The sequence below is a fragment of the Protopterus annectens genome, chromosome 1.part1 (assembly GCF_019279795.1).
Source record: "Protopterus annectens isolate FY-2018-M chromosome 1.part1, PAN1.0, whole genome shotgun sequence".
Classification (NCBI taxonomy): Eukaryota; Metazoa; Chordata; order Ceratodontiformes; family Protopteridae; genus Protopterus; species Protopterus annectens.
The window spans coordinates 800,107,920-800,133,939 of NC_056726.1; the positions used below are offsets into that span (position 1 = coordinate 800,107,920).

At 47.5% G+C, this 26,020-nt stretch overlaps 1 protein-coding gene across 1 annotated transcript in view; it reads left to right on the top strand.

Moving 5' to 3' along the window:
- ACAA2 (acetyl-CoA acyltransferase 2) overlaps positions 1 to 26,020 on the top strand; it is a gene marked incomplete in the record, with an annotated part of 508,533 nt that overhangs the window by 473,265 nt on the left and 9,248 nt on the right. The window contains 1 exon segment of the mRNA XM_044078294.1: positions 23,380 to 23,534. Coding sequence (XP_043934229.1) covers positions 23,380 to 23,534 — 155 coding nt within the window.

Genomic DNA, 26,020 nt, shown 5'->3' on the forward strand with positions numbered 1-26,020 from the left:
CAATCTGGCTCCACTCTTAGGATTGATCATCAACATGGCCAAATCCTCCCTGGCTCCTACGCAAGTGTTGGATTTCATAGGGGCGAGGTTGGACTCCAGACTGATGCTTGCTTTCTTGACTCCAGATCGGCTTCAGAACCTGAGGTTGCACGTGCAGGCCATCCTTCAACTTCAAGCTCCTTCGGCGGAACTGGTCCTGAGGGCTCTAGGGTCCATGGTGGCAGCAATTCCGCTGCTGCCATTGGCCCGGCTAAATATGAGGGTCATACAGTGGACCCTCCAGGTACAATGGTCCTTCTCGCAATCCCCTGTCTCATCCCATTCCCCTAAGCAGGGTTTGCAAAAGGTCGCTCTTGTGGTGGCTCCAGTCCCCCAATCTCCACATGGGACGCCCCTTCTCGCTGCCTCCGCCAGTCACCACAATGACCACAGACGCTTCTTGCCTGGGGTGGGGGGGGCACTATTCGAGCAGAACAGTCCAAGGCACGTGGAACGACATAGAGACTTCGTTGCATATCAATGTCCTACAGATGCGGGAGGTGCTTTTGACGTTGCAAGCACTTCACAACCCTCTTCCGGTGGGGACGATTGCGGTGCAGACGGACAACATGTCAGTCGTCTGGTACATCAACAAACAGGGGGGATTCAGGTCTTACCCCCTCTGCCGCGAGGCTATGAGAGTGTGGGACTGGGCGATATCCACCAACCGCTTTCTCATCGCAACGCACATTCCGGGATGGTCCAACATTTTAGCGGACAGGCTCAGTCGTACTATCCTGACTCCTTACGAATGGTCTCTCAATCCTCTAGTTGCAGAGCAAGTATTTGCCTGATGGGGGCGACCTTGTTGTGATCTTTTTGCCTCTCCCTCAAATACCAAATGCAACGATTACTTTGCTCTGATCCCCCCTCCGGGGGAGTCCCCGAGAGACTCTCTAGTTCATGCTTGGCCTCCCGGTCTCCTTTATGCTTACCCGCTTCTGCCCCTGATGTCGAAACTATTGCAGAAAGCCAGTCAGTTGGGGAGCAAGATGATCCTCATTGCCCCATTCTGGCCTCATTAGACGTGGTTCCCTTACCTATGGTCTCACCTGATTCATCCACCCTGGATTCTGGATCCCATCCCGGATCTCATTTCACACCCCCTTGGTCTCCCGACTCCGAACCTGGCCCAACCTCAAGCTCACGGCTTGGTTGCTCCAGTTCCACTCCTGATAAGGACTCCCAGAATCTCATCACCAGTCAAAGCCATTCTAGTAGCAGCTCACAAGCCTTCCACCAGAAGGGTCCATCGGAGTAAATGGAAACGTTTTTCCATTTGGGCAGAGCACCGTCATTTAGATCCCTTTACGGCACCGGTAGTGTCGGTTCTAGATTTTCTAACTTCTCTCTTTCACCAGGGGGCTAGTTCCTCCACGGTCAAGGTACAACTTGCAGCAATTTCACACTATCATGTAGGGCAGGAGTCAGGCCCGCTTATTACTTCCAAGCTGTGTAAGACCTTCCTTAAGGGTACCTTCCTCCTCAGGCCCCGGTCAAAGAGGTGGTACCTCTATGGGATTTATCCCTAGTTTTGCAGGCCTTGACTAGCCCCCCTTTCGAGCCGGTGGCCACTGTTGATCTTAAATACCTCTCTTGGAAAACGGCCTTTTTGGTGGCAATAACTTAAGCCAAGAGGGTCTCGGAACTCCAGGCTGTGTGTGTCAAACCACCGTATTTGGTCTTCCACCCAGACAGAGTTCACCTCAGGATCAATCCGTCTTTTCTACCCAAGGTATCTTCGGAAGCTAACATTAATTAATCTATTATTCTTCCCCAACTATCAAAACAAAGGAGAGTATAAGCTTCACTCTTTAGACGTGCACAGACAACTAAGTTTTTATATTCATCGAACTACTGGTCATAGGCAATCCGATCAGTTGTTTGTCTCCTTCGCCAAAAACAACTTCGGCAAGTCTGTTTCTAAAGTTACCCTCTCCCGATGGATATCTAGTTATATTCTCTTAGCATATCAGAGCTCGGGAAGGCCTGCACCTCAGGGAGTCCGTTCTCATTCTACTAGGGCCGTTGCTACATCAGCTGCCTTCAAGGCTAGGGTTTCCCTGGATGACATTTATTCCGCAGCCACTTGGGCTTCATCTCATACCTTTATCGGCCACTACAAAGTAGATATTGTCTCCCGAGGTAGGGCGTCTTTTGGCTCTGCAGTGCTACAGAATATTCTTCCATGAAGGCCACCCAAGATTTAGGTAGCTGGGGACTCTGTCCCAAAGGTTGCTGACAAATGAAGTTCCTACTTCAGATTAAGAAGTTATGTACTCACTATAACGTTCCATCTGAGTAGGTCTCTTCATTTGTCTGCAACCATCCCCCCCTCCTTGCCCCTCACCAAAATGATCCTACTTGGGGTTCTTTAGATTAGTTCCCTCTGGCACACAGTATTAGCTGTGGTATGGGGCAAACTTGATCTAAGGTCAGTCAGGGTTTGTAGGGGATTATGGGTACAGGGAGGAGCTAGGAGCTCGGATCTATGCTATGATAGAAGTTGCTGGCTCGGATCCGAGATCGGATCCGTATCCCAAAGGTTGCAGACGAATGAAGATACCTACTCAGATGGAACGTTATGGTGAGTACATAACTTAATGTCCTTCTCTTCACTGTTGCAGTATTTGCTCCGTCCCTCCAAACCCCTCTTCTTTATTCTGTATTTTTTTTCCTTCTGGATTTACATTGACTCCTTTGTCATATGATGCTTGTTCTCTTCTGGGGTAATTCCATTCTGGGTAGTTGCATCCATACGTCCCTTTTATGCCTTACATTCTGTACGAGGAGCATACATGTGACATATGGCGCAAACAAGATCTTTTTCAAGCTTTACTATAGTGGCCAACTGGGCTGCATGGGACAGGACATCCTTTGTTTCAAGAATACTGCAACAGTGAAGAGGACATCTACTGTTAATGGTAAGATTTTATGTAACAGTACTTCTTGTCAGCTTTGTGTGTGTTACTGCCTGCAGTTTCCTGATTGTCAGCCAGCTGCTCCTAAAAAGGCAAACAGAATGTATAAAGTTCCTTAATCTTTTTTATACACTCTTCCCACACCTGACCCAGCAGCAATTCCAGTCCTACTCTTTCTAAGGATGGGGAGATTATTGATAAGTATGCTTCTGCATTGACTTTCAGATTTTTGAATTGTCAGGCTCATTTGTTAGTTTTCTCTGACTAATTGTGAAAGTATGTGGAACATTTTCTCTGCAGTTTCTTCTTGTGAGGAAAAAATCTGCTTTAAGTAATTTAGTTATTTCTATTGTACAAGTCACTACTCTTTGTTTACAGGGCATGTGTATGACTCTGTCGACTCTACTTGCAGGGGTGTGGGCTGATGAGGTTTGTCTGGCTGCTTTATCATAACCACCTAGATGATGATAAATTTAGATTTTAAATTCTCCTTTGTATCCTCCTTTGTATGTATTCATATAATTGTGTTTTCATGTAAACTCAATGTATTTTACAAAATGTCATTGTTTTTGTCCTTAAATGTACTTCCCTAGTATCTGGAGCTTTTCTCCCCGGGTTTCCTCTGAAAATGGGGTATACCCCAGTCAGAACTTCCAGGAAACAGAGAACTAAACAAATAAATTAAATATATAATGCATATCACTGAATCTGATTTGTGATTGTCTCGGCACAGCAGTTGTACTGTTTTCTCATTTTCCAAAGTTAACCTGTCATATCAGCCTTTAGTATCTGCTGTGTGTACCTGCATACATTATATATGTATACCAGTCATTTCACAGTGTTTGTAATTGCATTTTCTATTTAACTTTCTCTGCAGCCATTTAAACTGTTGTATGTATGACTTGTGTGGCCTTTAAAGTTAACTCCATTGTTTTTCTATACTTACTATACATTTAATTTTCTTGGAAACTGGTCATTGCTAAAAATGGACCCTTTTTCATGTCATGACCTGGTGGAGGGCAACATTTTCACCCAGTACTGACTGGTTGGGCATTTCGGAATGAAGGACTTTATTTTTGCCCACCTTTAGAGAAGCCCCTTTTGCATATAGAGTATGGCAATGTCTTTTGGCTCTTCCTGGTTAGGGGTCGCCAGAGCGGATCACCGGTCCGCAGATTGAGTGGCACTGGTGTTTCTACGGTGTCGAGTTGCCTTCATAGATCATCTGATTAGCTAAGAATGCATCTTTTATATTCCTTTATTAGGTGGATCTGTAAAGTAAAATGAAATAAAATGTTGAGGAACTAAGTCAGCATTCAGACAAAGCATGTCTGCAGCCATGCAGTTTTAAAACACCTGTAGTTACTGCTGGCAACCATCCAAGCAGTGAAGTGACTATTTTGCTACCTATAAACAAATAATTTTAATCATGTTTCCAGTGCCCACTGTTGCTCGTACACCTTGTACTGATTAACCTTTGCCTGTAGCATCAATTTAGATATCTAAATGTTAGTAACATTGACTTAGATATATGATTCAGTTCTTAGGACCTAGTTACAGATCTTATTGCCTACGTAACCTTTCAAGATGTAACTTGAGTTATATATGGTTTGATCTGAAGTAGTTAACTTCATTTGATCAGCAGCTTGTGGGTTACAGGTCCGATACGGCAGCATACCAAGCTAAAGATCTGAGCTCCAAGCTCCTCCCCCTTACCCATACTACCCTGCAACCTCCTTCCAATCCCCAGGTCTCGTTTGCTGCTGCTTTGCCAAGCACGGGATTTTTCGAGCTCCATGCGAGTGTAATTAATTCTTGTATTTTTCTAAAAATATTTGGATAATATAATTGTTAGCTATGTGTGTGTAGTATTTTTCTATATTTTTTAAATATTAGTTCTTTTCTTAACTAATCTATCCCCCTCTTATCCTTGGTAATCTCTGTTCCCTAGTAGGCCCCTCTTTTCCCTTTAGGTGTGCGTGTGTGTGAGGGTATGGCTGAAAGCCAGAAAACTACCTTTTCTAAGTGCACTGAGTGTGGCCATAAGCTGTCGCCAGCGGATGGTCACATTCAGTGCGTTCTTTGCTTGGGGGTTGCTCACCTTTCCTCAGGCTGCCAGATCTGTGCAGCTTTTAACCCCTGGGCCTTGCGAGATAGGAAGAACAAGCTGATTTTGGCATGTCTTCTACCCGCTGATTCAGCTTCTTCTTTCTCTTCTCCCTCTGTTGCGACAGCCGCGGTTGGCCAACCATCTGGCCCTCCTCCCCTGTCTGGGACTCATCCTCCCACCTCGTCTCAGGAGAGCGAGAGGCAAAAAAGGATAGAAAAGAGAGAAGGGAGGGAGAGAAAGAGAAAGAAAGTTAATAGAGAGAGAAGCCACAAATGGTGGGCCAAATTGGACCACTCGGCCCCTCCAGCTAAGGTTCTCTCTTCTCCATTAAAGATTACCAAGCCTCCTTCCCCATGGCTCCGTTCCCCATGCTTCTTGCCGGAGGAGGAGGCCCGACCATCTTTGAGGTTGTCGCGTCGGCCCTCCCAGCCGGTTTCGGCAGCCTCTTCCAGATCTACTCGTAGCCTCTCGGAGGCAGATATGGACCGGATGATGCGTTGCTTCTTGCAAACTCAGCTGCAGATGGGAGTGTTGCTGCCCCCCCGGGGAGGGGGGAGTTCAGCTCCACTGTTTGCCCCGATAGCTCCTTCTCCGATCCACTACTGGGTTTCGGAATCTTCGGATCCGAGGAGCTTCAAAGTCAGGGAGTCGGCACTGATCTTCGCCGGCCATGCCCTCGAGCTTATTGGATCTGAGCTCTCGGAGCTGAGAGCCGGGCATCGGATCCAAGGGGGCGAGTGCGTCTTCTGCTCCTTTGCGGTTGGAGCACACAGTCCACTCCGATCCGAGCACTTCGGCTCCGACACCGATCCCTTCGTCTGATCTGAGGGTGCCAGCCACCTGTCTGAGAGGCCAGTTCCCCATCTGCATTCGATGTTGTGGAGAGGGTTCTCTGTAGAGGATCGAGACCCCTCACTCTTTCCTTGGGATCTCTCGCAGCTCGGTTTGTCCTGCCATCATCCAGTCCCAGGGACAACCTGCATTGACGCCCCAGCCAGTTCCCCTGGAGGAACATGAATCCGTTGGTGAGCCCCCCTCGGACAGTCCCCCCCCCCCCGAGGAGATTCCTCACAAATGCTTGTGCAAAAGGAGGCACTTGGACTCCCCTGAGTCCCTCACCGAGGATACCGATTTGGAGGAAGGGGAAGGTTCTCCCAAGTCACCCCCCCTCCTCAACGACGTCTCCTTCAGAGACCTTATGGAAATGCTCTGCCAAAGGGGGGTGGGGTCCACCAAAAAACCTTCCTCGGACGAAGCGGTATTCCTGGAGGCATTCGACACAGACCCATCTACTTCTTGGGTGTCTTCCCCCCCCCCCCGGCCAACCCCTTGGTCGACCTGATTACCACCAGGGTGTGGAAGGAACCGGACACTGTAGAGCCGATCCCCAGGAGGACCGGCAAAATTCTGAGCCCCCTTGCAGACAAAGCTTCGTGGAGCAAGGGGTTCCCCTGTAGATGCCATGGTGGTGGCAGCGGCCACCAAAAAGGAACTAGCTCAGGACAGTTCTTCGGTCCATTCCCCTGACAAGAAGTCTCGGGCAATGGACCATATTGGAAAGCAGATGTTTGCTTCAGCTACCTTCTCTGTTAGGGTGCTGAGTTACTTTGCCCATATAATCAGACTGCAGAGGGACCTGGTTAAAAAGTATGCTGAGTATCCCCCCAGAGACCATGTCGGCCTAGGATAAATGGACTTTCTCAGCTCGTATTGCCACTCTCAAATCAGTGTCTAATATGTCTGTGCGTCTACTCTCCCACGCCACGGAAGGAGCCGCTAGAGCTAGCGGGTCCGGTATCACCTTAAGGCATCATGCCTGGCTTCGGCTTTGCGATTTCTCGGAACCTTTCAAGGCGTCCTTTGCGAATATACCCTTTGACGGGTCTACCCTGTTCGGGAAGACCATCTGCGAGACGCTGGTCCAGAGCGAGAAAGATGGGAAAACGCTGTCAGCCGTCGGAATCCGCTTCTCTACTACTCAAAGGTCCTTCTCCAGGAACCAGCGAGGGCAGAAGAAGATGTGGTTCCGGAAATCTCAGCAAGCCCGGTATGCTCAGGATCCCTTCTCCCCCAGAGACCGAGGAGAACAAGGTAGACGCCAGCCCAGAGGCAGAGGGAACTTTGGGCCACGGGGACCTTTTTCCTGCTAATCTCTGGAGGCAGACGGGGGGGGCGTTTATTGAAGCACCTGGCCCAATGGGAGTCCATCACGACAGATCGCCGAGTGCTTCAGATAATATCTAGAGGCTATTCAGTCTCCTTCATAGACAAGCCGCCTTACTCGAGACGTCTCCCAGATGATGTCCTTCAAGAATGCAACTGCAGTCATAACATATGGGTTGTCCTGCTTCAGGCAGCCCTCGGTCGGCCGGATTCCAAAGTCTGGGTCCGACGTCGGCTGATGTCGCATTTCTCTCCGACGTCAGAGCGGCTGGAGTACATAAGCATCAGCCGACGCCATCTTCTCCAGTCTTTCTTGCCGCGCGGTGCCCGAAGCAGAAGCAGTTCGCAAGTGCCGGTCGGTCAGCTCCTGTATTCTTCGAACCGAAGTCATCAAAAAAGCTAAGTACCCCGTTGGGGACCTTTTCTTGCCTCAGCCGATGTCAGAAATTACTGAAAAAGTAAATAATTGTTTGTCTTGTGGTAAACAAATACCTCATAAGGATTTCCACTCTTACTGCCTCCCTTGCCTTGGCCCAGAACACGACGTCTCGCCTGTGCTTGTGCTTTCGCTTCAACAAGCGCACTCTCAGGCGCCGGGCGGAGTTCGCTGAAGACTTTTTCGGCGATAAATTTGATTATACGATGCCGTCGGAACAACCGACAACGCAGACTCCTAAGAAATGAAAAGACCGGGACCGACATCCTCGGCCCGCGTCTTCCACCGACACCACGCCAAAACTAAACGCGAGTGCGCCAGTTCCCTCTGAGGCGGTTATTCCACCGCTGCGAACCGAAGACACCGCATTACCGATACCTCCGATACCGGAGGCCACTCCGACGCCAGTTATTGACTTTCCTCTGGATACTGAAACCGAAATGCCCGAGACCATTGCTGTTGATAAGGTCACTCCTGCACGTGGAGCGGCTAGGCCTCCCATGTCCATGTCTATCAAGGCCTACACACGTGCCAAGGCAGCCAGCAAGTCCAAGCATCTTTCTGCTAAAACCTTACCTCAGCCTACTCCTGAAACTCAAATCATGGCTATGGCCGCAGATTTAATTTCCCTGATCAGAGGTTCCCAGGCCCATCCTGAGAGGATCCCAGACTCCTCCTGATAAGAGGCCCAGGGTTGAACCCCCTGACCCTCTTCCCACAGATGAAGATTCTGAGGACTCTGTTCACTCCGAAAGCCAGGAAGAGCCCTTTCAGAACTATGAGGATTCCGATGCAGAGGACTCTATCCCCTCGGCTTCTCCTCCTGAGGATATGTCCTTTGGGGAAGTTCTGCATTCCATGAGGGAGCATTTTAAGTGGCAAGGCCAGGAATATTCAGATTCCAGAAAGCCTTGAACCTTCCTTAAAAGCCCCAACACAGACCCTTAGCTATACCTCCTGTGCTTGATGTTTTGGATGATTTATACTCTGACTCCAGTGTTACCCTGATACTCTTCCTCCTGCTCCTGTCAAGCGTGACAGATACTATAGGGTCCCAGAAACCCATTCTCATTTCTTTAGGGCCCATGCTGTTGATTTAGAAACAATTTCCCAGGGGCCTAAAGGGGTTTCAGCTACCACCTCCAAAACCCTTTGCCCTCCGACAGGGAAGCAAGGTCCTTAGAGAGATGGGGGAAGAAGGTCTATACCTCCACTACTTTATCTATGAGAGCTCTCAATTGTCTCTTTCACATGTTTCAATATCAGGATTTCCTGTTAGATGATTTACAGAAAAGATTGGCCTCCCTGAACCTTTAGATAGGAAGTCTTTGCAGGAGGCTGTACACAATTCTCAGCAAGTTAGCAATCACTTTCTACAGTGTGGACATGATGCATTGGAAGCTTCATGTAGGGCAGCTATGACAGGGGTCATTCGTAGACATGCATGGTTAAAAGATCAACCTTTACCAGATCATGTTAAGGCAAAACTTCTTGATGCACCCTTGGAAAAGAACAAGCTTTTGGTGCTAATGCTAAAGATGTGTTAAAGTCCATTGAGGAAAAAGCCAAGTCAGTTCAGACAGTCAAAGATTTCCTCCAGGTTCAGCCACCTAGATTCAGCAGGAACTGGCCTTCTAAAAACTGGTCCTTTCCTAATCCTGAAAGATTTCAAAGGGGCAAAAACAGGCGTGCCCGAGGAAGAGGCCAATACAGAGGATCCTACAGGGGATGACCATGGCAACCAGCAAACCAAAGAAGTGACACAGGGGTTTCTCCCGCCCCACAGGGACATTCTCAGTGACTTTCCTCTAGGTCCGCTGACCAAGGAGCAAGCAGAAGCTCCTGTGGGCGGAAAATTATCTCTGTTTACAAGAAATTGGCACAAACTGACAAAGGACAAATGGATTTTGGACATTATAGACCACGGCTACAGGTTCCATTTTCATACCTTGCCAAGAAAACTGGGCATGCCAAACCTGCCACAAAACCAGAGGGCAGAGGCTATCAAGCAAATTTCTCTGCTTGCTCAGATCAAAGCAATAGAAAAAGTTCCACAACAAGAACAAAGTCAGGGGTTTTACTCAAGACTGTTCCTTGTTCCAAGAAAAGAAACTCAATGGAGACCAATACTGGACTTGTCCGCTTTAAACACTTTTCTCATAGTACCAAAGTTCAAAATGCTGACTACAGCAACTCCTTCCCATGCTGGGCAAGGGGTCTTGGCTGATTACTCTGGACCTCAAGGAGGCATACCTGCATGTCCCTATCAGACACGGCTGCAGAAGATACCTCAGATTTCTTGCAGGGCCAGAGCATTATCAATTCTCAGCATTGCCATTTGGCTTATCTACTGCTCCCAGAGTATTCACGAAATGCCTGGCTTCAGTAATTGCTCATTGCAGGCTCCAGGGGATTCAAATCTACCTATACCTGGACGATTGCCTCATACAAGCGGACGACAAACTAACTTTGACAAAAAACTTGAATTATGTCATACATTTGCTACAGGCTCTGGGATACACAGTCAACTTTCAAAAGTCAAGACTTCAGCCATCCCAGCAAATTACCTTCTTAGGAGCCAAACTAGACACAGCCTCTCAAATGGCTTACCTGACAGAAGACAAGCAAAACAAGTTAACTCTTTACTTCAAAACTTTAGCAAAGCTCACCCAGATGACTGCAAGGAGATTCCTACAGGCCCTGGGTTACATGGCATCCTGCATTCTCCTGGTTCCACTAGCAAGACTACACATGAGGAAGCTTCAATGGTACCTAAAAAGCTTATGGTCTCAACACAGCAACAACCTAGAAGCAACCATATCACTTATTCCATGTCTTCAAAAGGAATTTCTATGGTGGGCCTCAGTAAGCCAGTCAAACACAGGTATGTCATTCAGAAAACCTCAGATAACACAGACCATGACCACAGACGCCTCATACCTTGGATGGGGGGCGCACATGGAGGGCAGATGTATTCAAGGACAATGGTCTCCAAAGGAAACACATCTGCACATCAACCAAAAGGAAATGCTGGCAGTAATACATGCCATCGAGGCCTTCGGACAACAACTACAACCAGGCCACCTACTAATACGGACAGACAACACCACTGTGATGTGGTACATAAACAAGCAGGGGGGCACTCATTCTTACCCCCTTTGCAGATTGACAATGAATCTTTGGGAAAAATCACTGAGCCTAAACATACAGTTGCAATCCCAGTTTGTTCCAGGCAAAGACAATGTTCTGGCGGACAGTCTAAGCAGGAATTTCCTAGACCCCCATGAATGGAGGTTACATACAGAAATCTTTATATGACTCACTTCGACATGGGGCAGGCCGGACATAGACCTATTTGCCTCCCACCTCAATCATCAAATACAAAAGTTTTGTTCGAGGACATATCATCCAAAAGCATGGAAAATAGATGCTCTCTCATTCAACTGGAGCTCCCTAAAAATCTATGCATTTCCACCTCTGCCACTGATGACCACAGTGTTACTAAAGATCAAAGCAGAGCATCCCAAGGGGATCCTAATAGCTCCAGACTGGCCAAGACAACACTGGTACCCACTACTACGGAGCATATGTCACAACAAAATGTGGGCCCTCCCTCAATGGCCCCAACTTTTGACTCAACACAACTTCAGGACAGTTCATCCCAACATCCAGACGCTACAGCTAACAGCTTGGGAGATCCCATGAATAACCTCAACCTACCTCTTTCCAAAGAAGTTCAGCGGATACTGACAGAAGCCCGCCGACCATCCACCAGAAAGGTTTATTCAGCCAAATGGAAGAGATTCAGCATTTGGAATACCACCAAGGGCCATAATGCATCTCTTTTGAGCATCCCACTCATCCTGGAATATTTGGCAGATATGCTACATAATGGACTCTCATACTCCTCTATAAAAATACATGCTTCAGCTATCTCAGCTAGATACAACACTGATCCACCTGTGTTTTCACATCCTTTAAGGCAATTTCTTAGAGGAATCAAGAATATAAAGCCCCCAAGAAAGGCACCAGTACCAGCTTGGGACCTCAACTTTGTCCTAGAAAAATTGACTCTACCTCCCTTTGAGCCAGCAGCTTCTGTGGATTTACAATTTCTTTCCTGGAAGACAGCTTTCCTGTTGGCCATTACCTCAGCAAGAAGGGTTTTGGAATTACAGGCCTTAATGGCTATACCACCGTTCATAACTTTTCACAGAGACAGGGTCTCCTTACGAACCAACCCTACCTTTCTCCCAAAAGTGGTATCTAGGGTCTCTTTAAATCAAGCAATTCACCTGCCTACTTTCTTTCCCAATCCTGAGAACAAAGGGGAAAGACTGTTGCATACCTTGGACATTCACAGACAGCTTCGCTACTACCTGGACAGAACTAAGACCAGTAGGAAGTCTGATCAGCTTTTGGTAGCTTACGCCCCTGGAATACAAGGAAAAGCAATTTCAAAACAGACAGTTTCAAAATGGATTGGACATTGCATCAGATTCTGTTATTCCTTCCATGAAAAGAGTGTGCCAGCCAATGTTAAACCACACTCCACCAGAGCTACAGCCACCTCTACAGCATTCTTAAGAGGGGTGCCTACAAAAGACATTCTAGAAGCTGCTACATGGAGCTCCGTGCATACATTTTCCAAACACTACAACCTTCCTCTATATTCCAGATCCAGAGCAGGCTTTGCTTCTGCAGTCCTGCAGGGATTGATAGCTACACCATCCTTTTCTTAGAGCATTCCACCTCCCCCAGCTAAGCTATGGTATTCAACCCATATGTTATGACTGCAGTTGCATTCTTGAAGGACATAGTACAGTTTTGTACCTACCATAAATGTAGATGTCCGATAGATATGCAACTGCAGTCGGGTTTTCCCTCCCTCCTTCCCCTCTATACCTTGGGTCCACTCCTATCCCTGTTACCCTTAGCTGGTGATATCTGTTATGGTGTATCTGTTTATTGCTTATTTATTTGTCTGGAAACTTGTTTTATCTTCCAATTTGATTACAGCCTTCCTTGGAGGGCACCTGGCATCTGGGGCAAGAAACACTGAAGAAGATGGCGTCGGCTGATGCTTATGTACTCCAGCCGCTCTGACATCGGAGAGAAATGCGACATCAGCCGACGTCGCCCAGACTTTGGAATCCGGCCGACCGAGGGCTGCCTGAGGCAGGACAAACCCATATGTTATGACTGCAGTTGCATATCTATCGGACATCTACATTTATGGTAGGTACAAAACTGTACATCTGAAGTAGGATATTCATTTGTCTGCAACCTGTGGGTTATGGATCCGATATCGGATCCGAACCGGCATGGTTTTCCAGCTATGGATCCAAGCTCTCAGCTCCTCCCCTCACCCATAATGCCCTGCTCTACCCTCATGACCTCAGATCTCGTTTGCCGCGCATGGTGACTGGATTTGTTTCTCAAGCTAAGTGGTAGTTTTACTGTTTAAAATCAGAATTTTGAAGTTTTTATTCATTTTTTGTGTGAAAGTGTAGGTTTCCCTTGTGTTTTGTTACTTTTATAGTTAATCTAAAAGTTTTATCCCTCCCCTCGCTGTAGGCGTAGAGTGTGTGTGTCGGGCCTGTGTGTGTATTAGTTGTTTAAGTTACTTTAGTTTGGTAACTTCTTTTTTTAGACTAGGATGGCAGATCAACCTAAGTCTATATTTTCTAAATGCACCGAGTGTGGCAATAAGCTTTCACCAGCTGATGGCCACACTCGGTGTGTTAGGTGCCTGGGGGTTGAACACCTCACATCTGGATGCTCCATTTGTGCAGGGTTCAACCCCAGGGCACTAGGAGCGGAGGTCCAAGCTGGTCTTAGCGGGTCTTTGCCGGACTCGGCTCGGCCTCCGCTCCTTCGGGAGCAACCGTGGCTCGGTTGTTCCCTCTGTGGCACCCTCCTGCTCCTGGGACTCAACCTCCCGCTTCTGGAGAGGAAGGGATGCCAGAAAAAAGGACGGAGGGAGAAGCACCATGGCGGGCCGAGACCTCTGTTTCGCCCCGCCAGCGAGCTTCTCCCGGCTCCATTGTCGGCTCGGTCTCCTCCTTCTCGGCTCCGGTCCCCTGTGTGCTTTCACGGGCCCTGAGGAGGAGGAGACCCGATCGTCGAGGCTATCGAGGAGGCTCTCCAGGCCTACCTCGGTAGCCTCGTCGAGATCTATATAGCCTGTCAGATGCTGATCTGGACCGGATGATGAGAAGATTCATCCAGGCCCAGATGCAGATGGGAGTGCTCTTGCCTCCCCTCTGGGGAGCTCAACACCCTTTTTAAGCCTATTGCTCCTTCTCCGACCCGCTATCCGGGTTCGAGCAGCTGGAGCCGAGCAGCTTCGGGCGGGGTGGGTCGGCGCCGATAGTACTTTGTACCGGATCCGACCCTGCCCTCGAGTGCGTCGGATCCGACCTCGGAGCCTGGATCCGAGCCTCGGATCCGGGGATCAGTGCTCCTTCGGCGCCGTCTGTGTCGGAGCGCACTGTCCTTCGGATCCGGCTTGGCGCCGGCCCGGTCCACTCTTCGGATCCGAGGGAGCCGATTGTCGGATCCTTTGGTCGTCGGCTCCCCTTCGGCTTTTGATGTAGTGGAGAGGGCTCTGTTGAGGGTCTCCGGACCCCGGCACTTGTTCAGGCTCCGTCCCGCGCTCCCTCTGCACTGGGCCAGGCTTCCACCATCCGGCCCTGGGACAGCCCGCTTCTGTGCCCCAAGTTGCTCCTATGGAACAAATTGCTGCTTGTGAGGACTCCTCTGACAGCCCGCAGAGGATGTCCCTCGCATAGCTCAAGAGGAGGCACATTGACTCCCGAGTCTCTCACAGAAGACACGGACTTGGAGGAAGGGAAGGCTCCCCACGGTCACCCCGAGGATGTCTCATTTGGAGACATCATGGAAATGCTCCATAAGGGGTGGTCTGCCCCCAAGTCTTCCTCGGACGAGTCCGTGTTCTTGGAGGCATTTGAAGCGGGCCCGTCTACCTCTTGGGTGTCCTCCTGCCGACCCCTGGTGGACCTTATTACCACCAGGGCGTGGAAGGAACGGACACCGTGGAGCCAATTCCCAAGAGACCCGATAGGATCCTTAGTCCGCCTTCCGACCGGGCCCATTGGAGTAAGGGGCCTCCGGTAGATGCCATGTTGACGGCGGCCACCAAGAGGGAACTGGCTCAGGAGAGTCCCTCAGTCCACCCCTGAGCAAGGAGTCTCGGATGATGGACCGCTTGGGAAGCGGATGTTTAGTTCAGTGACCTTCTCAGTAAGGGCGCTGAACTATTTGGCACATGTCATTAGGATGCAGCGAGATCTTATTAAAGAATACGCTGCATCCCCTGAGTCCATTTCGGAGGAGGACAGGGTTCTGCACTCCACCCGTATGGCCACTCTTAGGTCAGTTACTAATACTTCTGCGGCTACTCTCCCATGCAACGGAGGGCGCCGCTAGAGCTGCGGGGACAGGACTGGTCACTAGACGTCAGGCCTGGCTCCGTCACTGCGATTTTTCTGAGCCCTTCAAAGCGTCGTTAACGCCCCTTTGATGGTTCTGCTCTGTTTGGCAAAACCGTTCGCGAGACGTTGACCCAGAGCGAAAAGGACGGGAAGACGCTGTCTGCCGTCGGAATCCGCTTCTCTACACCCCAGAGGCCCTACTCTAGGAACCAAAAGGGTCAGAAGAAGATGTGGTTCCGGAAGTCGCAGCAGTCCCAGCCTGCTCCGGACAACCAGTCCTTCCGTGGCAGAGGAGGACAGGGAGGACGCCGCCCTAGAGGCAGAGGGGCTCCCAGAAACTTCGGGTCCAGGGAACCTTTCTCTGAACGGCCCGCGCAGCAACCCTGAGGGGTTGCCCGACTGTTCCACTCTGGAGGCAGTCGGGGGACGTTTTTCGGGGCACCTAGCGGCATGGGAGTCCATTACATCGGACCGCTGGGTTCTCCAAATTATATCCAGAGGATATCACATCCCTTTTCTTCACATTCCAAAGTTGAAGTCCCTCCCAGACGTCCCACCCGGTCAACGGGAGGCCGCTTTGGCAGAAATTGGCCATCTGCTAAAGAAAAGAGCCATCCAGCCCGTTCCCCCAGACCAGATCGGATCAGGGTTCTACTCCAGATTCTTTTAGTGCCAAAGAAGACGGGGGAACTAAGACCAATCCTAGACCTTTCTCTCCTGAATCTGGCAGTTCCCAAGGAAAAATTCCGAATGGTCACTCTGCAATCTATTCTCCCCCTTCTGGGAGAAAATCACTGGATGTGCTCGATAGACCTCAAGGACGCGTACTACCACATCCTGATGGACAGGCGCTCAGGAGGTTTCTCCGCTTCCGGCTGGGAGCCAGTCACTACCAGTTCGGGTCCTTCCCTTTGGTCTCACCACAGCCGCCAGGGTGTTCACCAAAGTATTAGCAGTGGTAGCGGCCCACCTGAGGCTTCAGGGGGTGCAGGTCTTTCCCTACCTGGACGACTGGCTTCTTACCGCCCCAACAAGGCATCTACTTCTATTGGCGAGACTCCTTTCTCCATCTTGCTCCCTTTCTGGGCATCACAATAAATACAAAGAAATCCAACCTGGCGCCCACTCAGCTCTTAGATTTCATAGGGGCCAGGCTAGACACAAAGAGTTTACGAGCCTTCCTCACTGCGGACAGAGTTCAAAATCTGCAGCTTCAGGTGCGGGCCATCCTCCATTCAAGTTCTGTTCCGGCGGAGTTGGTCCTGAGGGCTCTAGGGTCCATGGCATCGGCCATAGCACTTCTTCCTCTTGCCAGGCTCAATATGCGCATTCTACAGTGGACGCTCTTAGTACAGTGGTCATACCTTGCTCTCCCCATGCATCATCCCATAGCAATCAGCAAGGCTTGCAAGCGGTCCCTCTTGTGGTGGCTCCACTCCCCGGATCTCCACAAAGGCCACCCTTTTTGTGCTTCTCCCCCTCTCGCCACGGTGACCACGGACGCCTCCCGCCTCGGGTGGGGGGGGCACTTTGCGGGCCGGACCGTCCAAGGCACGTGGGACAATTCAGAGACCTTACTGCATATCAATGTTCTAGAGATGAGAGCAGTGCTCTTAGCGTTGCTAGCACTTCAGGACTTTCTTCCCTTGGGAACAATTGCGATTCAATCGGACAATATGTCTGTTGTCTGGTACATCAACAAGCAAGGGGGGACAAGGTCTTACCCTCTTTGTCGAGAAGCCATGAGAGTTTGGGAATGGGCAATCTCCACCAACCGCTTTCTAATAGCAACGCATTCCGGGTCGGTCCAACATCCTAGCGGACAAGCTCAGTCGCACCATCCTGACCCCTTACGAGTGGTCTCTCAATTGTCAGGTAGCGGAACGCATATTCGCACGGTGGGGAACCCCTTCATGCGATCTTTTTGCCTCCCTCAAACACCAAGTGCGACAGTTTTTCGCTCTGATACCTCCTCCGGAGGTACCCCAAGAGACGCTCTGGTGCATGCTTGGCCACCCGGTCTTCTGTATGCTTATCCACCCTTGCCTCTGATGCTCCAAGTTCTTCAGAAAGCCTCTCGGGTGGGTTGCAGAATGATTCTCATTGCTCCGTTTTGGCCTCGACAGATCTGGTTCCCCTTCCTAAGGTCTCACTTGGTGAATCCTCCTTGGATTCTAGATCCCATCCCGGATCTGATATCCCATCCATCCTGCATTCCTCCTCCGAATCTGGACAACCTGAAGCTGACCGCTTGGCTGCTCCAGTTCCACTCTTGATCAGGACTCCCGGTATTTCGTCACCTGTTAAGGCAATTTTGGTGGCAGCTCATAAACCATCCACTAGAAAGGTTTACCGCAGCAAGTGGAAATGTTTTTCTTTGTGGGCGGAGCGGCAAGGCCTGAATCCCTTCACGGCTCCTCTTCCATTAGTGCTTGACTTTCTAACCACTCTCTTTAACGATGGTGCCAGCAGTTCCACAGTCAAAGTACAACTGGCGGCAATTTCTCATTATCACATTGGCCATGACTCTAATCCTCTTATGTCAGCCAAATTGTGTAAAATTTTTCTTAAAGGTACTTTTCTTCTCAGGCCCCCTATAAAACAAGCGGTTCCTCCTTGGGACCTCTCTCTGGTTCTACAGGCCTTGACCGCTCCCCCTTTCGAGCCAGCGGCTACGGTGGATCTCAAATTCTTGTCCTACAAGACAGCCTTTTTGGTAGCCATTACATCGGCCAAGAGAGTTTCTGAGCTTCAAGCATTATCAGCTAAACCTCCTTACTTGGTATTTCATCCGGACCGTGTCTACCTCAGGACCAACCCGTCCTTTCTTCCTAAAGTCGCTTCTGAAGCAAACATCAATCAGTCCATTAACCTCCCTGTTTTCTTCCCTAAATATGAAAACAAAGGTGAATATAAGCTCCATTCATTAGATGTTCACAGGCAACTTAGATTTTATCTGAACAGGACGGCTGGTCATAGGCAATCCGACCAGTTGTTTATTTCCTTTGCAAAATTCAATTTGGGCAAGCCAATTTCTAAAGTTTCTCTGTCCGCTGGATTTCACAGTGCATCTTATTGGCTTATCAAGCTTCAGGAAGGCCCGCACGGAAGGGTTCATGCCCATTCAACCCGGTCAGTATCTACCTCGGCAGCCTTCAAGGCTAGGATTCCTCTAGATGATATTTGTGCAGCAGCCACGTGGGCCTCATCTCATACTTTTATTTCCCACTATAAGTTGGATCTTGCATCTAGGGGTAGAGCTTCCTTTGGCTCCTTGGTGCTCGAATATCCTTCCATGATGGCCGCCCAAGATTCAGGTAGCTGGGGACTCTGTCCCACAGGTTGCAGACAAATGAATATCCTACTTCAGATTTAGAAGTTATGTACTCACCATAACGTTCCATCTGAGTAGGTGTATTCATTTGTCTGCAACCATCCCGCCCTCCTGTCCCCCTGGCCTTTCAGTTTCCTGCATATTCTATGTTACCCTTTTCAGGGTGTTGTTGCTTTGGCAAACTCGATCTGAGGTCATGAGGGTAGAGCAGGGCATTATGGGTGAGGGGAGGAGCTGAGAGCTTGGATCCATAGCTGGAAAACCATGCCGGTTCGGATCCGATATCGGATCCATAACCCACAGGTTGCAGACAAATGAATACACCTACTCAGATGGAACGTTATGGTGAGTACATAACTTCTAATTTCCACCCACTCAGAGAGGCCGCAGCTTTGGAAATAAAAAAGCTGTTAGAAAAAAGAGCCATCCAGCATGTGCCCCCAGACCAGTCTGGATTAGGCGTTTACTCCAGGTTCTTTCTATTGCCAAAAAAGATGGGGGATCCTCGACCTGTCCACAATGAACTTGTTCGTTGCCAAGGAGAAATTCCGGATGGTCACGCTTCAATCCATCCTGCCTCTCTTGCAGGAGGAGGACTGAATGTGCTCTGTAGACCTCAAGGATGCGTACTACCATATTTTCATGGACAGATGGTCCAGGCGGATTCTCCGCTTTTGGCTAGGGGCCAATCATTACTAGTTCAGGGTCCTACCCTTTGGTCTCACCACAGCCCCCAGGGTGTTCACCAAGGTCATGGCAGTTGTAGCGGTCCACCTGAGGCTCCAGGGCATACAGGTCTTTCCGTACATAGACGACTGTCTCCACACCGCCCTCACTAGGCATCTACTATCTCTAGCCAGGGACTTCTTCCTCCGTTTATCATCCCAGTTGGGGATCACTATAAATGTCAAGAAGTCGTTCCTCCAACCTGTTCAGGTTATAGACTTTATAGGGGCCAGGATAGATTCCCTTCAGGCCAAGGCTTTCCTAACGCCAGACAGACTTCACAGCATGACTCTTCATGTACTAGCTCTTCTTCAGTCTCCTGCTCCCCCAGCAGAGTTAGTCCTGAGAGCTTTGGGGTCCATGGCGGCAGCAATCAGTTTGATCCCTTACGCTCGTCTGCACATGAGGGTTCTACAGTGGACTTTGCAAGTCCAGTGGTCCATTCTACACCATCCGCTAGACTTGCAGATTCCCCTCAGCAGGGTTTGCAGGAACTCCCTCATGTGGTGGCTCCAATCCCGAGCCCTTCGGGAAGGACGACCTTTTGTTATGCCCCTACACCAGGCCACAATGACCACGGATGCCTCCTGCCTAGGGGGGGGGGTTGTGCGGGTAGGACTGTCCAAGGCACGTGGACTCAAACGGAGACCGTTCTGCATATAAATGTACTGGAGATGAGGGTGGTCCTTTTAGCATTGCAGGCCCTTCATGCCTTCCTTCCTCCAGGGACTATTGCGATCCAGTCAGACAATATGTTGGTCTGGTATATCAACAAACAGGGGGGAACCAGGTCTTACCCTCTTTGCCAAGAAGCCATGAGAGTTTGGGAATGGGCAATCCCCACCAACTGCTTCCTGTTAGCAATGCAGATTCCGGGTCGGTCTAACATTCTGGCGGACAAATTGAGCAGAACTATCCTCTCTCCTTACAAGTGGTCTCTGAATCCTTCTGTAGCGGAAAGATCTTCCTCAAATGGGGTCAACCTTGCTGCAATCTCTCCGCATCGCCTTCCAACGCAAAGTGCAGCTAGTTTTCCACTCTAATTCCTCCTTTAGGGGAAGCCCCCAGAGACGCTGTAGTCCATGCTTGGCAGCCCGGTCTTCTTTAGGATTACCCAACACTTCCACTGATGGCAACATTTTTGAAGAAAGCTTGTCGGTTGGGGAGCAAGATTATCCTCATAGCCCCATTCTGGCCGTGTCAAGTCTGGTTCCCCTGCCTATGGTCTCATCTCATAGCCCCTCTCTGAATCTTGGATCCCATCTCTCAGCCCTCGGGAATGGCTCCGCCGAACCTGGACGAGCTCAAGCTCTCAGCTTGGCTGATCCAGTTCCTTTAGTTGCCAGGACTCCTGGTATCTCTTCCCTAGTCAAGTCCATTCTGGTGGCGGTACATAAACTGTCTACCAGGAAGATTTACAATAGTAAATGGAAACATTTTTCCATTTTGGGCTTCACATAAGAACTTGAATATTTTTACCACTCCTATTCCAGCGGTTCTAGAATTCTTGTCTCATATTTTTCAGCAGGGGGCCAGTTCATCTACTTTAAAGGTTCAGCTGGCTGCTATTTCCCATTTCCATACTGGGGACAACTTTGGTTCTCTCGCTGCTACCAGAATTTGTAAGGCCTTTCTAAAAGGTACCTTTCTTTTGAGACCTCCTAATAGAAATTCATCCCCACTGTGGGACCTGACCTTGGTTCTTCAGGTGTTAGTCGTGTCTCCGTTTGAACCTGCAGCTTCCGTTGATCTGAAGTTCTTGTCATGGAAGATGGCCTTTTTGGTAGCGATTACCTCAGACAGGAGAGTGTCTGAGCTTCATGCTCTTTCTATCAAACCTCCATACCTTGTATTTCACAAGGACAGGGTATCTCTCAGGACTAATCCCTCCTTTCTTCCCAAAGTTGCTTCCGAGACTAACATTAATCAATCCATTAATTTGCCTCCCCCCCCCCCCAATTACTAGAACAAAGGGGAGTATAAACTTCATTTACTGGATGTTCACAGACAGTTACATTTTTATTTACACAGGACGGCTGTCTTTCGTAGATCTGACTAACTTTTCGTCTCCTTTGCAAAATCTTTTCTAGGGAATCCAATTTCTAAAGTGACTCTTGCCAGGTGGATTTCGAGTTGTATCCTCTTAGCATATAGAGAATCTGGCTTGCCAGAACCAATGGGAGTTCATGCTCATTCTACGCGTTCTATGGCAACGTCTGCTGCATTCTGGTCTAGTTTCCCTGGATGACATTTGTTCAGCAGCTACCTGGGCGTCCTCTCACACCTTTATTTCACATTATAAGCTAGATTTGGTGTCTAGAGGAAGGGCTGCTTTTGGCTCTGCAGTGCTCCAGAATATTCTTCCTTGAGGGCCTCCCAAGATTTCGGGTAGCTGGGGACTCTGTCCCACAGGTTGCTGATCAAATGAAGTTAACTACTTCAGATAAAGAAGTTATGTACTCACCATAACGTTCCATCTGAGTAGGTAACTTCATTCGTCAGCAACCGTCCCTCCCTCCTTCCCCCTAACCTGAATGGTTATTTAGCTGAACTCGAGGTTTGGCTGCTCGTGTTTTGTTTTGTTTCTGAGTCAGGTTTCTCAGGTTGTTAGTTTGTTTTGTTATTTTGTGCAGGTGGCAAATGTGATCTGAGGATTGGAAGGAGGTTGCAGGGTAGTATGGGTAAGGGGGAGGAGCTTGGAGCTAGGCTCTTTAGCTTGGTATGCTGCTGGCTCGGATCAGTGTCTGATCCGTAACCCACAGGTTGCTGACAATTGAAGTTACCTACTCAGATGGAACATTATGGTGAGTACATAACTTCTTTTTATAGCACATTTAGATGTTTTCGCACATTTCATGACTGTATTTTAACTTGTTACTGCAGAATTTTGTCTGTCATTTTCTATTTTACTATGTATACATTTGCTCCAGGTCATAACTGAAGGTCCACAAAACAGCCAACTTATTTGCTTAAATAGGTAAGAGGAGTTCTTCAAGGCACACAGGTAGCACCCCCCCCCCCCACACACACACACACACACACACACTTCAAAATATGTTAGGTATTTTAGACCCAATTCTGTCCTTTAGAGATTGCATCAGACAAAAAAATCTTATTTTGGAGCTGTAAAATCTTACTATATCTTTCTTAAGGATCTCTACCAGCTTCTAGGGTACTGGAGAAGGTGTTCTCTTATCTCAACTTGAGATGTGACCTGCTCCAGGAAATAGTGTGGGAAGAAATAGCCAGGGAATTGTTATGGCTAGGCTTGTATAGGCCCTAGAGCCGATAGCTTGGTACCAACCTATGAACCATATTGCATTCACCACCCAGAAAAAAAATATTGTTTCAAACCACAGCTAGTCAAACCTTGCTTTTTTTTTTTTTTTTTAAATAACCGTAGTCTCTCTATCCGTCTTATTGTCAAGTGAATGGCTTCTGTCAAGGAGTGTGTTCTTTTATTCAGGTTTTCCTTTAAACTTATGAAATACCATTCCTGCCTTATAATGAACAGCAAACTAACCCTGAACTTTTTGTACTAAGGTCTTAACAGGCATGGTTTGGGTCTCAGAAAACCACAAACTGTAACCAAACCTGTTAGACCATACCTTATCCACAATTTCCTAAAAGATGGGATTCCTTTCTTTCATTGCTAAAGGTCCAAAGTGATTAGAATCCGTTCATTCCTGGTTAATATCCTTCCTTCAAGGCATAGCAGAATGCTTGTGCTTTAATCACTTGCAACTCCTGCATTCTCCAACCTCCACTACTCCTTCCACCTGTTACTTTAGTCATCCTAAAATATTGATAGCATTTTCTTAGTTGGACTTTGTGAAATCCCATAATTGGAACTGTATTGTGACTGGGTATGTATTCCCATATTTTCCTGTGTCACTCTTCTTATTGTTAATATTAATTTGATTTGCTTGCTTGCTCTGTGTGTTTACTTTTTTTGTTCCATAATTGCACCATATTTTTATACTGAACCTTCATTTTGTACTAAATATTGTCTGTAACCTTGGGACAACAAACCACATTTAAACAAATTTACATTACCTTCAGTAGCATTAAATTATTTTAAATTGAAATCTTGGTAAATGTCTTTATATTGTTAGTAGATGTTTTAGTCTTAATTTTGAAAGACAGTTTAGTAGAGTCTACACAGAATATTGAAACATTTTGTTCTTTTTTAGGTGAACGAGGCATTTGCTCCACAGTACCTTGCAGTTGAAAAGGAGATGGGACTAGACCCTGCAAAAACAAATTTAAATGGAGGTGCTATTGCTTTGGGCCACCCTTTGGCAGCATCTGGAGCCAGAATCACCGGTCATCTTACGCATGAGCTTAGGTAGGTGATCAAATAAATTAATGAGGTATGTAGAACAGAAGAAACGTAGCTGTACTATGGTAACAACAAGAGAAGCAGCATAACCGATGTTTGTTGTTACTGAGTAAAATGGCTTATTTTACTTCAGTGAGGTTTCTGTAGATGTTTTCATTACCATTAGGATTTTTGAAATAGTTCTTTGTTTTGAATGCTTATTAATTTAGCTTAAGTAGTCAGATGAACAGCTTTGTGACACTAATTTACAGGTACCGGTACCTATCTGTCCTGTAAGGATGCACTCCTCTACATCCTACCTTCTTTCCTGTTATGGTTGCGGGATAAGTTACATTGTAAGGTTTTAACTTTGAAAGTGCACTTTATATTTGTCAGTCTTAGTGGTGCAACAGGTAATACACTTGCCTTTGGTGTTGCAGGACCGGAAGGTTATGGGTTCTATTCCTGCTCCAGGTGATTGTATTGCTGACACTGCAGTGTAGCATTAGAGAGCACTGCACTCCTGAGTGTGTTTTTCTTTAGCTAAGATGTCAAACTAAGATGTTGCCCTTTAGCTAAGATGTCAATCTGAGTTGGTTGTAGCTTAGGTGGATGTAAAAGACCAGTGGCACCTATTGAAAAGAGTAGGGGGTAGTTCTCTAACGCCTTTGTCAAATTTACAGAAACCACTACTAGTGGGACTAACCCAGACAGCAAAGGATAAATAAATACAAATGTTAACTTTTCCATAAAAAAAATGTTTATGCCTGAACTCAAAAATAATTTTATGTATTAGTTAACAGTGCAAGATTACTACCCTAAATGTCATTTTTTGTTTGGTTAATCATTGTAATTTGAATGGCTGCATTCTTTACCCCCACTTGGCTAGATGCCAGTGGCAGGAGATTCTTAAGACCTTCCTTCTGCCAAGGAAATATTTAAAGATGGACACAACTGAGAAACCTGTATAGTTACCACAGAGCAAACTTTCCTTTCACCTTTGCATTCCATAATTTTTGAAGTCTGTGGATTGTGCTTGTAGTGGTTCTCCTTATGAGTGAAAGTGAACATACCTGTGAAGAGTTTTGCCATCCATGAATGGCTATGGAAGAATACTGTTTGGGAGCAGTTTCTAGCTTTGCCCATGAAATAATAGTACGGCAAGACTTAACCTAGTTTTTAGATCTATAGACAAAGATCAGTGTATGTTTGCCGCACCTTGGTGTGTGAATACTGGGAGCACCTTCAGGTAAGACTTGAACCGGAAGGAGAGTAAGGTTTTTGCAGAGAGTGAATAAATTAGTAAAGAAAGGTGTACTCTTTCCAGAGTTAGGCTTTGTAGAAAATGCAGGAGTGCCTGGCTATGTAACACTGTCGTGCCTGCTTTTATAGGGTGGAAAGGCACATCTTTTCTCATCCAGGTCATAGGATTGTAGGTCTAGAGAAGACCTGACAGACCATAAAGCAAGTTGTCCTCACTTCCAGAAAGCAAAACAGGAGGAGGATACCAGTCTTATGGAGGCCAGAAGCAACTTTCACGGTGTGGAAAATATATCTTTAGGCGTAACTCCTGCTAAACCTAACCTCAAGATAACCAATAATCTGATCTATGAAGTAGATAAATGGAGAGAAAATGTTAGACAGCTGGTAATATCGCAGATGTCTGCCATGTTTTGGGATATCTCTGAAACACAGGAACATTCTAATCTAAACTCCCTCCGCTCATCAAACAAACTGCTAGTTGCCTTGGCAAAATCTAATAACCTAGCTGGTGACTCCCTCTTCTCAAATGCCTTGGGTAAACACTGGAATCAACTTCCTACTGAACTTACTTCTATGGCATCTTCTACTTTGTTTAAACAAAAACTTAGAATCTACCTGAAAAGCCACTGGATGTGTCCCTGTTCAAATCCTGATTAAATGTTAATTCCTTACCTTCCACTCCTCTCCCTTTTCTTACGCCCCCCCCCCCTTTACTGGCCTTTCACCACCTTGCCTCCTTCTCCTCACAAATCCTATTTTTCTTCTGTCTCTGACCCTATTCCCAGGAAGCTTATATCTTTATCAACTCCACACTGCCCTTCTACTGCCTTTTCTTTGCTAACTCCTGTCCCTCTACTCTCTTCTCATGCTACATTATGTAATTATGCTAAAGATGATAGTATTTAGATAGTCTAGGTAGTGTAATTCTTTGTAATCTAGTTTAGGTTTCAATGTTTTAAGTTCTTTTCCCTGGTCTCTTTTATTATTTATCTGGTTCTAGAAGTTGTATTGATGTTTAATAGAATGTATTTTTAGTTTTTCCACTTGCCTTCTTTTTGTAATCAAGATGCATTGGTTGAAGTGTTACAAGTCTGTAACTTGTTACTTGTAATTTGTTATTTGCACTCATTATAAATCTCTTATGACCATATGTGGAGCTTTTCTCCCCGGGCCTCTGCTGAAAATGGAAATATATCCAGTCAGACTAGCCCGGTCAACAAATGTAAAATAAAAAATAAATAAAATAAAAT